At 38.3% G+C, this 13,671-nt stretch overlaps 1 protein-coding gene across 2 annotated transcripts in view; it reads left to right on the plus strand.

Moving 5' to 3' along the window:
• The window catches only part of FHIT (fragile histidine triad diadenosine triphosphatase), a 1,433,622-nt gene that overhangs the window by 641,288 nt on the left and 778,663 nt on the right, over nt 1-13,671 (plus strand). For both annotated transcript variants that reach the window (XM_045088552.1, XM_045088549.1), the window contains one exon: nt 8,386-8,505. In XM_045088552.1, the coding sequence (XP_044944487.1) occupies nt 8,403-8,505 (103 nt within the window). In that variant the 5' untranslated portion in view covers nt 8,386-8,402. The remainder of the gene's footprint in view (nt 1-8,385; nt 8,506-13,671) is intronic.

Genomic DNA, 13,671 nt, shown 5'->3' on the forward strand with positions numbered 1-13,671 from the left:
TGCTTTTGTGCCCGTTGAGCCTTATTTCACCACGAATTAGGTTGCCTATCTAGCCCTATCAGAAAATGACTGATCAAATCCACTGAGTCACAAAATTAAATGTGAATAGTCAATAAAGAACTTTTCATGACTTTCTCTGTACTAAATTTTTAAGACCAAGTTCTAAAAATAATGTGATGCCACCAGCTGCTATGAGTTTTAGGAGATAGAGAGGTAGAGATAGGTTATGGTGAGTAGAGTGGTAAAGAGAGGGTATGCATAACTTTGACAGCTGAAAAGATGAGAAAAAGAGACTGATTTAATACTTTTTTAAAAAAGATTTTATTTATTTATCTTACACAGAGATCACAAGTAGGCAGAGAGGCAGGCGGGGGGGGGGGGGAGCAGGCTCCCTGCTGATTAGAGAGCCCAATGCGGGGCTTGATCCCAGGACCTTGGGATCATGACATAAGCCAAAACTAGCAGCTTAACCCACTGAGCCACCCAGGCGCCCTGATCTTAAAGGCATGTATTGTTATTATTAAGGAATATAAATTCAGGAACTAGCTAAAAGCACAAGATTTTAGATGTTCATTAATATGCTATTGTTTATAAACAGACACATGCAGGTTTCAGTCCCCGTTTCTGGAGTTAGCCTTCTATTTCTGTCTTAGCTGAGGCTGCTAATAAGTCTAAGACCTAAAGCTTAGACTGAGGTCCCTAACCCGGTGGTTGGTTTTCTGAAAGCCAGAAGCCATCCTCTCCATATTTATTAAGTAACAGAGATCCCAGGAGATGATTTTCCTCTGGGAATTCAACAAAAGATTGGTACAATCAGCCGTCTTGTTGGATTAAAAAAAAAAAATCACCAATTTTACTTTAGCTTAAAATAAAATTGCTTTTGGTCATCTTCACGTGAGAGGAAAGTATTTAATATTTATCTCAGCCTTGCAGACAGTTTGAGATCCTGGGGATGCAGGAATCTTCCCATCTAACCCTAACCCTTTGCTCTATTTTTGTTCATTTTATAGTTGCTGGAGGGTTTTTCTTCTCCACTGAAATTAAAACTTGAGGAAGTATGTCTGCTAGCAGCACAAATGGGTAGAATTTTACCATGACTAAAGAATAGTCTGAATTGAATTTGGGCAAGGAGATATAAAAATATTACAATTTTGGTAATATATGTATATATACTGTATGTATATATATACATATTACATATGTATATGTAATATACTATAATGACATAGTAAGGTGTGCTTTACATCTACCATCATCCACTGTTTTTAGATGCGATCTCTATGCGTACAAATAAAAACCCAGCATATCAGTAGCTACATGAAATTACAATGCTGTATTATTTCAGTGCATCAGAAGGTGGGGGGGAGGGGAGTGGGGATAGAGAAGATTTCTGAAAGAGACCTAAGGTGGTAAGAATATGCCAAGGGACTGAGAGATGGATCAGCTTTTATGGTTGGGGGAAGTGGAGCACTAGTGTAAGATGGTAATAACAATAATTTCTACTGAAAGGAAATAGGTTACAGAATTTTCATACCCGCAGGAAGAAATTTGGTCCTAGTCTGTGGAAGGTAGGAAGGAGAGAAAAGTTAAAGAGAAGATGGAAACAAAGGTAAGCTAGGATGTTCTGAATAAGCTCGAAGAGTAATTGGCATAAATGTCTAAGGGTTAAACCAACCAAGATAGATTGTCCCTTGGATGGAAAGCAAAAGGCTATATTATTTATAAAATACGTTTAGAAGGACACAGTCCAATGATTGGGGATGGAAAAAGTTATGCTTGTCAAATACAAACAAGGAAAAAAAGGAACCACAGTTCAAGGGAATAAAATGAGTAGGAGCATATACATGTGCCATAGTGTTGGAGGCCAGCCCTGATGCCCGTTGGCACGGATTCAGATGTCCTAGTTAGAAACCCAGCACCCTGTTTCCAGAAGCCGACGAAGTACTAAGGTTGAGTAAGTGGACAAAGATACAGATTCGGTAACAGTTAATGAATTTGGTTTACCGTGTGTGTAGAACTTCATATCAAGTGCAGAATACGTTGCCTTATGGGTTTAAACTACAGCACTTTAAAATCAGTCCTCATTAAGAAAAAGATAGCAGAAGCATCCTGTATGTTTGGAAATGAAAAGATGTACTACAAAATAACCCTCAGGTGAAATGGGAAATAATAACAAGAATAGCAAAACACAAAGGTCACCGTTTGAGAGAGCTAGTAATGGAATCCTTTGAAGGCAATGTGGCGTTTTTTTGATACTGAAGAGGAAAATAGTTGGAAACCCCACAAGTTCAATGTTTGGCTCAAGTAATTAGAAAAAAAACTGTGACATGGTAAATCTGCAGAAACAAAGAAGAAAAAAAAAAGGGGAAAGAATTTCATCGCAGAAAATATGCAGTAAACTAGAGATGATTAATAAAAGCAAAGAACTAGAAAAAAGTTCTTTGAAGCTTAGTATGCTAGATATAATTCCAGGAAAACTGAAAAAAATATACATTATGAATAAATACAAAATAGGTAGAAGAAATAATTAAGAATTATTAATCTGTTGCTTGGCTGAGGAGCCAATGGGGCGAAGCTACCATCTGTGGGATTATGATTGAACGCCTCTAAGTCAGAATCCCGCCCAGGCAGAACGATACGGCAGCGCCGCAGAGCCTCGGTTGGCCTCGGATAGCCGGTCCCCCGCCGTCCCCTCCGGCGGGCCGCTGCGCGGGCCCCGCGTGGCATGGCGTGCCCCGCCGCGCGTCGGGACGGGGTCCGGTGCAGAGAGCCCCTCGTCCCGGGAAACGGGGCGCGGCCGGAAAGGGGGCCGCCCCCTCGCCCGTCACGCAACGCACGTTCGTGGGGAACCTGGTGCTAAACCATTCGTAGACGACCTGCTTCTGGGTTGGGGTTTCGTACGTAGCAGAGCAGCTCCCTCGCTGCGATCTATTGAAAGTCAGCCCTCGACACAAGGGTTTGTATTTTTTTTTTTTTAAATAAAAGAAAAAAATGAAAAAAAAAATAAAAAAAGAAAAGAAAAAAAAAAGAATTATTAATCTGTTAAAAGAGGATTTTTTTTTAAACCAATAAAGATTAGTTGAGGTGAAAAAAAATTTAGGATAAATTTAGGTTAAATTTCAAGGAAAAAAATGCAGTCAGTAACCATTAAATAAATTGTAATGCTTATCAAAACAATCCTGTGATATAAAAATAGGCCTAGACAGTTTGACAAGTAGTTCTATTTAAATCTCAAGGAACAGAAAATCCTTGTTTATAAAACTTCTTGTAGAACAAAGAAAAGCCAACCTATAAGTATGATTTTTTTAAAAAACAAAACTAAGTAAAAAATATTGGATAACTTCACTTATGACATGAAAAAACACTGAATTCAAATCTAGCAGTGTATTAAAAATGTGACTAAGTTTAATTTTTCATAAGAGTGAAAGGATGTTCCAGCATTTTCAAAGTGTTACTGTAATGGCAAAGAATAAGACATTGTTTGATCAATGACAAAAAACATTTAGTAAAACTATATTCTTTTTTTTTTTAAGATTTTATTTATTTATCTGACAGAGATCACAAGTAGGCAGAGAGGCAGGCAAAGAGAGAGGAAGGGCAACAGGCTCCCCGCTGAGCAGAGAGCCCGATGTGGGGCTCGATCCCAGGACCCTGAGATCATGACCTGAGCTGAAGGCAGAGGCTTCAACCTACTGAGCCACCCAGGCGCCCCAATTCTTTTTTTTTTTTTAATGTAATCAACCCTTAGACTTAAACTAGAGATTTTTCTAAAGCTTGATAAAGACTTTGTACTAAAAACCTATGGCAGATACCATTTTTCATGAAACAGATTTAAACTCATTCCCTCATACCTTTTAATGTTGGGAACAAGACAAAGATGGTTGTGTTACTTCTGCCTTTCAGCATAATACCAGACACCTGACCAATGCAGCAACACAAACCAACAGAAGTAGAAAGATTGAAGTGAGGGAGACAATTGTCATTATTTCTAAGTAAAATCATTTATATAGAAAACCAAAGAGAATCAGCAGAAACTATTAGCAGCAATACAAGGGTTCAGCTAGGTTGCCAGCTTGTAAGAGCAAAATATTAAAATCAATAGCTTTCCTCTTTATTGGGAATAACCAATTATAAACTATGACGATGATAGGATACCATTTGTAATAGTGACATAAACTAAAAGCTATCTAGGAATAAATCTAAGAATTCATAAAACATATAAGGGAAATTTAAAACCCTATTACAAGAGTTTTATTATGGTATTATAGAACATAAATGCAGCATACATAAATGGATTGATTGAATATTGTGAAGGTGTCAGATTTCCTCCATTAAAATTTAAAATCAGTGTAAATCTAACCAACATCTGAGGAATAATTTTTTTTTTCAAGAGGCAGAGTTGAATCTAAAATTTATATGGGTGAATAAAGAAGGATCCGCCTTTTACAAGGCATTAATATTATATAATAGGAGTTGGCAAACTATAGCCCAGACGTCAAGTTCAGGCTGCTTCCATCTCTTATGAATAAAGTTTTATTGGAACACCGCACATTCGTTTATTATTCGTTTATTCTTTGGAAGCTTTTATACTGCCTTAACAGGGTTGAGTAGTTACAACAGACTGTGTGATGGTCTGAATCTGGCCCTTCAAAGAAAAAAATCTGGCACCCCTGTTCTTTAGCATCTAACATAGAATCAGAATATTCTGAGTACAATTTATTCCTTTGTACGTATAGGGATTTGGTGTAAATATTCCTGGCAATTCATCCTAGGAAAATTGTCTCACAAAAGTAAAAAATCAAAAACAAAAACAACAACAAAAAAAAACAGAACAAAACACATTTTTGTAATTCATACCATAAGCAAAATTCCAAGTGGATTAAGTATCAAACTGTTTAGAATGAAGCTATAAAGCTGATAGACAAAAATATAAGATATTTTTATAACTTTGTGGTAGAGAAGGGTTTGTTATATAAGAGTCACAGAGCACAAACCATGAAAAGAAAATTGATGAATATATCAAAAATGAATGCTTTTTGTTTACTGGATCGTATGATAGGAAAACTAACAGATGGCGAAAACATAATTGTCATGTTTAAAAGACCACGATCAATATTTAAATACACAAGGGACTCTGAAAAACCAAAAAACAGAAGGGAGGAAACGCATATGAAAGAGGGTAAAGTATGAATTGACAATAAAAGAAGTAGCCACCTATATCACATTGGAGACCAAGTAAAATTAAGAGCTTCTATTTTGCTCCTCATACCAGTAACAGCTAGGTAATCAGAGACTCCCAAGTGCTGGCAGGGATGTGAGAAAATAGAAATGTACATCTATTGCTTCTGGGAATGCAAACTGGTACATTTATTTTAGAAAATCCATATATGGGACGCCTGGGTGGCTCAGTGGGTTAAGCCTCTGCCTTTGGCTCAGGTCATGATCCCAGGGGCCTGGGATCGAGTCCTGCATTGGGCTCTCTGCTCAGCAGGGAGCCTGCTTCTCCTCATCTCTCTCTCTGTCTGTCTCTCTGCCTATTTGTGATCTCTCTCTCTCTGTCAAATAAATAAATAAAATCTTAAAAGAAAATCCCGATATTAAAACCAAATAATGGGACTCCAGCCTACATACTCAGGGAAATCTATGTAAGGTGGTCACCACAGTGGTATTTGTGGTACAAGATGGGAGACAAGCTAATTCTTCAGTGCTAGAGAGACAGGTAAGGGAAATTACAGTGTAATATAGTGAGTGAATAAGAAGTAGAAAGGAATGGATTGTATCTACTTAAAACAGCAGGAATGAATTTCTTAAAGTGTTGAGGGAAAAAAAGGCAGAAAGATATTTAAAGCATGATACAAATTATATACTCATTTTAAAAACCTGCAAGAGGGGCACCTGGGTGGCTCAGTGGGTTAAGCCTCTGCCTCGGCTCAGGTCATGATCCCAGGGTCCTGGGATCGAGCCCCGCATCGGGATCTCTGCTCAGCAGGGAGCCTGCTTTCTCCTCTCTCTCTGCCTGCTTCTGCCTACTTGTGACCTCTGTCAAATAAATAAATAAATAAACCTTTAAAAAAAAAAACCCAAACCTGCAAGAGCCCTATATAATTTTGACATGGAAAATATTTATAAAATGCAATTAAGGTGATAAACAATACATGAATTATGAAACAGTGAAGCTCTGTGGTGGAAAGAAGGGGGCTGGGCAGAGCGATGAAGGAGAAATGGTAAGAAAAATGAAAACCACAAGAAGAGCCTTTGATGGACTCCTAACAGGAGCTCATTAACCTGTGCTTAAGTCAATCTCCTAGGAATGGGTCTCTGTCTTGGCTCTGCCAGCCTCCGTGTGTCAGGCAGACTCTACTCCGTGCAACCTCTAGTTGTTCTGGTTCATGTCCTATCAAACTGGCAACTCAGCAGGGAGAAAGTTCTTTCCCTGTAGTGTCAGCAGTAATCTTGTCATGGATCTTTTTTTTTTCAGTGGCTCTTTTTTTTGTCCTGTGTCCACTCCTGAACCAGTTATGTGACAGAAGCCTAAGGAAGTTGGGATCAATTTCCTGTCTCTAGAATCAGGCGGTGGGAATAGTGCACAAAATAGTGGGGTATTACCCAAAGAAAAACATCCCCCTCCCATTATGGCCAGTCATATAGAAAGTAGATGCTGGGCAGGCAAAAACAAAAACAAACACCAAAAGCTGCGGTGGAATTGAATCAATGCTGCTTGCAGAATGACTGAAATGAAGTGCCATGTTTATTTTAGAAAAACGGTGGAGGGGGGAAATGAATAAAAGTTAACTCTAAATATCTGAAGCACTACCACTGCATGCTCCTTGTTTCATATGGCCCTGAGGCAAAATTCATGATAAATAGGCTTGGATAAATAGGATAAATAGGAAGGGCAGCTATGTAATTGCTAGAATTTTCTTAGAAGTAATGGGTAATGAACTTCCCACCACTGGGTGTACTCAAGCCCAGGCCAGCCAGCTGGTTGGCCAGGATTCTGTAGTGAAGGACCCAAGGACTGGGAGACTAGTTGGGTTTGATTGTGGTTCTGGATCATCTGGACAGGTTATTCTTAGCCCTTCTGCCTAAGTTTCTGGTTTGGGAGGTCCAGAGTAGGATTTCAGAATTTACATTTCTAATTAGTTCCCAGGTGATACTCATGTGGCTGGTCCAGGAAACACACCCTGAGAACCACTGGGTTAGATGATTTTCGATGTCTTTACTGGCCTCTCGTGAGCTAGTTGTAAATGTTCTGAAAACCGGTATTTGTACCATTGAGGCACACCTTCCATTTTATGTCTTTGTCCCTGAAATGTGTTAGGTTCTTGCCATGTGGGTACTTCTAGGTGACCCTAGATGGCATTTGCATGGCTCTCTGTATCTTCTGAATCATTGAGAGCATCAGAATCATTAAACAATTGTACACTTATTTTTATACTTTATAAAAAAGTCAACCATTTTCTGACATTATCTTTTTTGTAATCGTATTTCTGGTTTCCCGTGGGTTGATCTATTTTCATAGTTTTATAGTGGGGTGGTTTCTAAATTAGGAAAATGAATGGTTTTCCAAGGAAGTTGTGTCTTTGTCATTCAGAAAGTAACTCTGCCCTGTATCAGCATCTGATCGTTGGAAGATCATTACCTCGTTACCCCAGTTGCCAAGGACCAAGTATTCCTTCAACCACCCCTCACCCCTGAGGCTTTCCCCCAAAAAGAAGATATGGAACCTTTCACACGCCTTGCTACATCCTGGCACTGACTCAGCCAGAAGTTCTCATTCTTGAACTCTGTTTTGTTCTTTCTTTTTCTCAATTTTTTTCCCTTTAGTTTTGGAATTTTTACTCTAATAGTTCCCTCAGAGTGCTCATGTTTTTGTAGTTGTAGGCAGGGTCAAATGGCGTTTGTACTTTTTCTAAATTGCTTTTATATAAATAGAGATAAAACCATTTGAGAAAATCATTTATGAATTAAATGGTTTATAGTCCATGCTTAACAATTAAAAACTTCAGCTTAGCAAAGATGACGAATGGGTAAAAAGAAGCCAAAAGATGGGACCTAGCAGATTTGGGTTAAAGTGACAACTTGAAATGCAGAGGGATTTAAGACGACTTTTTTTTTGCCCAGGTATGAGCTTCTGCTTGAAAACACTCTAAACAAGGCAATGCTGAGTAGGGAGAGGAGAGTGTATGTTAGGAGGACTTACCCAGAATCTATCTTGGTGGACATTAAGTGGGGAACAGCTTCAATGATGTCATCCTCTAAACTAAAAATCTGTAGGAAATGGGATTTACTTTTCTTTAAAGTATTAGTATTTCTTTAAAATAATCTAAGTTTCTCATCTGAATTTTACAAAAGCTCACTTCTTAAATCATCTTCTCTTTTCAGGCTTCAACTGTGAAGAGATGTCATTCCGATTTGGCCAACACCTCATCAAGCCCTCTGTGGTTTTTCTCAAGACAGAACTGTCCTTTGCTCTTGTGAACAGGAAGCCTGTGGTACCAGGACGTATTTTTTTTTTTTTTTTTTTTTTTTTTTAAGAGAGGGAAAATAAAAAGCCTCTGAACTTAACAGACCAAAGGAATACAGCATTGGCCTCCATGTCCGTCTGCAGAGGTAAGCAAGGAATCCACCTGCCTCCCCTTTTGGAGAAACCAGGTAAGATGTTGCATTTATTCTGGATCCAGTTGGTGATACCAGCAATATGTTTGATCAGTGTTGCAGAACTTCTGAAAAGAGTTGCTTAGCAACCGTGGCTTTGGAGGTGAATTTTTACTTGACCTTTTCACTATCATAGCTGTGTAAATAAATAGGTCCTTCTAAGGGGGGCTCAATGAGTATCATGAGTGCTATGTTTTCAGTTATCAGTAGTGAATATTAATAGTAAGATAGAGATTGGTGGCACTTTTGTGATGTGGAAATAAGGTATTACCTGAAGATTTGAGCTTGACGTGCTATCTTTACCTCTTAGAGATCATTCAAGCAAATTCATACACATAAATATACCTACAAAACAGTTGTTTTCATTTTAGGATCTGCAATAACATTTTTTTTTTCTTGGAGAACATCACAGCTTCTAGATCATTGTCCAGTGTCATTGGTGGTAGAGTTGTTTTATTTCCCTCTGACCATTGAGTTGTAGCCTTTCCTCCTATTGACTTCAGTAGAAGGTTTATTCTTTGCTATGGGAGCAGCAGGAATTGGTGAAATATTCTGGAGTTATTTTTATGTTGCTGAAAGTATCACTCGTGACTGTGTGCATATGACTTTTGTAATGACTGTCTAGAATTTTTTTTTCTGTTTTTTTTTTCTGTTTTCCCTCTAATTTACTATGCAGAGTGCATGAAAGTATAAACTTTCATATTTTAAGATAATAAGCATTTATACATATATATATGTGTGTGTGTGTATATATATATGAATATTTATTTCAAAATAAAATCATGTTGTAGTGTGGAAAATGCTACCCCCACCATGGGAGTTTTCAAGGTGTTTGAGAACTTTAGGAATAATCTTTCTTGGCCATGTAACTGCTCTACATTGATAATAATACAATAAGAAAACACGAACCAAAAGATAATTGTGATTATATGATAGATGCCCAAATTCCTTGAATTTAATTTTAGCCAAATAAATTCTGTAAATTTATAAAACTGGGGATCACAGCAGTAAACCACTAAATGATATGTGAATGACTACTTGATATTTATCTCTTCTTTTAAATGTATAAAAATAATCTACATTATAAATACTCAATATTAGAAAATATTATTCCTCTATTGAAGTAGAAATAAAAACTAGAATGGTTCAGGAAGTTCCTCTAAAAGAGAACAATTTTAAAGTTCTATACCAATTTTATATTGAGTTCTTCTAAGAGACTGTGAAGTTCTTTAAATAACAGAAGTGTTTTATTTTTTCATCTGATTTTGCTGCAAGTTTCTGGTTGTTTTTCTCCACTGAGGAATTTTTTTTAATAGAAAATGCTTGAGAATTCTGGTGTCAGAAGAATATGGTTGAAATGTCATAGGTATCTGTTTGAGTGCCAGCTTTAGTTGACTTCTATCTTGTATCAAAGAGGGAACCTGGGATGAAAATGTGGTTTTGGATGAATGTGTTTTAATACCTTGGCCTGGAAAAGTGTGAAGTTGCTGAGTTGCACTGCCTTTTTAATGGTTAATAATGGATTGAATTTAACTTTTTTTTTTTTTTACTTTTATATTGATAGTAAGAAACTTGACTTTTCATGGTCTTTTTAACCCATTTGGCATGTGTGATATAAGACGTGGGTCATAGGCATGTTTGTACTTAAGAAAAGTTGTGATGGGTTGCCTGGGTGGCTTAGACGGTTAAACGTCTGCCTTCAGCTCAGGTCATGATCTCTAGGTCTTGGGATTGAGCCCCACGTCCAGTTTCCTGCTCAGCGGGGATTCTGCTTCTCCCTCTCTCTCTGCCTCTGCCTCCCCCCTGCTTGTGTGCTCTGTGTCTCTATCTCAAATGAATAAATTAAAAAAAAAATCTTTAAAGAAAAGTTGCGGTGTCTTCCTCTCAGGAAATGCTGTTCTGAACAGTGAACAGTTAGTGACTGATAACTGGTTTTGTTCCAGATGGCCCTGGAATTGCCATTTTGGACAGGATTTTGTATTAAAACGAACAAACCTGAGTTTGTTTGGAAAGTAGCAAGAAGGAACCAACCCTTTCTGGGGATAACAGCACAGGGACATCTTTATCATCTGTATACTCGTGAGGCTATTTCATATCTGCAGGGCTTCAAGGGGTCTCAGGGCCAGTAGATAATGTATTCAGACAATCCTTTTTATATGATGATTTTGTGATTTTTTTTTTTTTTTTTTTTTTTTTTTTTTTTTTTTTACTTTACCTTTGTAAACTCAGTTAGGTGATAACTGTGAGAAGAATCTTAATACGTTACTCATTCGCCTGCAGAAAGTGATATTCTTTTGTCTTGAGGTTTGGGAATTGAAGCTGTGGCTAGCTCTGCCTATTATCATTTCATAAAATAAACGGTGAGATGTGTGCAGTGGGCCTTCATCTTCCCCCAGCGTTCTCTTCTGTCTGCCTTAGATCAGCCCCCTGGTGTGGGTCTCCTAGGTCTTTCAGCTCCCTGCACCCTGGATGCTCCAAGACTTTACTCGGGCGCACACCTCATTCTAGACCTTGGCTCCCATCCTCTCTCTCCTTCGCATTCCCTTGCAAGTAAACCTCTAATGAATATAATGAATCTTTTTTTTTTTTTTTTAGGATAAAGTACAAACTCCTTAGCATAGTTTTCAAAGATTTTCATTATTTTGACTCTGCCTTCCCCCCTTGTCCAACTATTTCCTAAAGAGATGTTGCATTTCCCTTCACCATGTCTCCACCCATCTTGACCCTGCCTGTCTCTGTACGGGAGATCCTTCCCATTCTTTTTCGGTTCAGCTAAGATGTTTTGATACCCGGCTTGCTCCCCCTCAGGAAGAAAATATTCAGTCCTTTCTGTGACCCTTGGCTCCTTATTTGCATGTTGATTCATGCAGCAGTTTATTCCTGAGCTCCTACTCTGTTCCGGGCACGGTGCCGAACACTTAACGGATCTGCCTCAAGTCAGAACCGTGCATTCTTGCTTGGTTCCGTGCTGAGTCCTTAGTTCCTGGAAAGGGATGGGGCAGGACCTGCTTGTGTACATCTCTTTTTCCTCAGCATCCAAAGTTCTATGTTGATTGAATTTAAAATGAAATGCTAGCATGGGGATCATATGAATCATTTCCCTGGAGGGGAGGGGAGTCTACAAGGGTGCGTGGAAATCCTGCCTTTTCAGTATTCCCAAACACCAGCCAAACGGGTTCCCCTTTTATTCCAGGTTTTTTAGTATCCTATCGAAGCTGAATTTTTTAAACTTTCCCTTCCTGCTTTCTCAGTTGCAATCTTGTTTACATTTCTGTGTTACAAGTATACAGAGTTCAGTCTAAAAGTAGTGAATGAATTGGTGGCAGATGGGGAAAGATTCTTTCTTTCTTTCTTTTATTTATTTATTTTTTTTGGTGCATGCTAATTTTCAATGGACAAGTCTGCATCTTGTGGGCAATATATTAGCATCTGTATGCGAATGAGAAAATTTTACTTTGTGTTTATGAGGATTTCTTTTTAAAAAGAGGGTTCAGGTGGCCTTTGGGGAATGTGCCATTCACGAGACTTGTAAATGTCATCTTTCAACTTGTGTGCTCTCTTAACATTTTGCTCTGTCTCCCCAACCCTTTTTTTCTTATGACTTTGCTCACTGACTTTTTCATACCTTTCAGAGGAGGAAAAGAACTGTCAGATCAGGGGCCAGAGATAAGCTTTTGAAGCAAGACTATTTGCTTCATTCTCAAAAGACCCACTTCAATCCCTCCTTGTCCCCACCTAAAGCAAATACTTCTGTTCGTTGCAAACTGTTTAAAGCTGATTGAATGGGCTTCGGCCTCTGTGGTGCAGTGCTCGAGAAGGATATGTCAGAATGTCTTTAATCCATTAATTTCTTGTTACTGGAAAATGCTTTTCAGAGTGTCTTCGTGAGAGAATAGAAGCATTTTGGAGATTGCATCTTCAGAATTCTGCAGTGAACATTTTATTCATGTACCTCAGTGCAGTCCAGCGATTGCGTGTGGCTTAAATAAATTTGAACCAAGATGGTTAGTATTTCTCCGAGCCCCGTTCCCTTGCATTATGCTATGTCTACCTCCCATCTTGAGCATGAAAAATGAATCTGAGCATTAGGGGAATCCATTTAGGGACTGAAGCTTTATTGTAAATGAAATTATTCATTTGTTATGTCCTGTTGTTTTCAGCAGACTGTGTATTGATCTTTGGATTGCTACTCAGAATGGCATAAGGAGCCCTAACATAAGGGGGACATGGCAACATTTGTGAACGGACTGCATGTGGCATGTAATGACAGAGATAGACCTGGCTCGCTGGCCCTATTATATGATACACATCATGTGTCAACAGTTTATTGAATCAGTTATTTTAAAAAGCAGACTTTTCCAAACCGGAGCGTGGCACACCGAATGTTATCGAGTCCAAACAGCGTTAGGATGATGTATTGAGGACAGCCTCATGAAGTGCGTTTGGGAAGAATTTGACTTTGTCACTTGAAAGCTGTTTCTGCTGAATATGAGAAACAAAAGTTTGGCACAACAGGAATCATGCCTCGAAGGTCCAACTTCCTAAAAAGAAAAACTCTGGCAAATGCCTTCCGATATACAATTTTACCTTTCCGAACGAGCAAGTTTGCTGTTTTTAGACCACTGCCATGTTGAATACTCCTGAAGTGAATGAACATATAATAAAAATAGCCTCATTACTTAACAGTGCTTCTTACAGACTGGATGCTATAGATAAAAGTGCCCTTTTAGTTCTTCCATAAAAATCAGAGATATTTGTCATTTCCTGAGTAGGTTGTAATCTTGTGAATTTCTTTAATTGTTCAGGAAACTGCAGTTATTAGCGATCTGATGATCTTTCATATCCCAAAAGAATTTCTTTTTAAACCTTCCTGTGCAAATAAATGAGCACCAGCACTATATTAATATCCTTATTACTAAAGATAGTTTTTCTTTCTTAAAATTTCCCTGAGTGTGTCTTTCCCCTCCACACTCTGCATGCCTGTTGTATATCAGCTAGCTTAAAATACGCCTG

Source organism: Mustela putorius, unplaced genomic scaffold (assembly GCF_011764305.1).
Source record: "Mustela putorius furo isolate JIRA1106 unplaced genomic scaffold, ASM1176430v1.1 tig00000095_pilon_pilon_pilon, whole genome shotgun sequence".
NCBI classification, from domain to species: domain Eukaryota; kingdom Metazoa; phylum Chordata; class Mammalia; order Carnivora; family Mustelidae; genus Mustela; species Mustela putorius.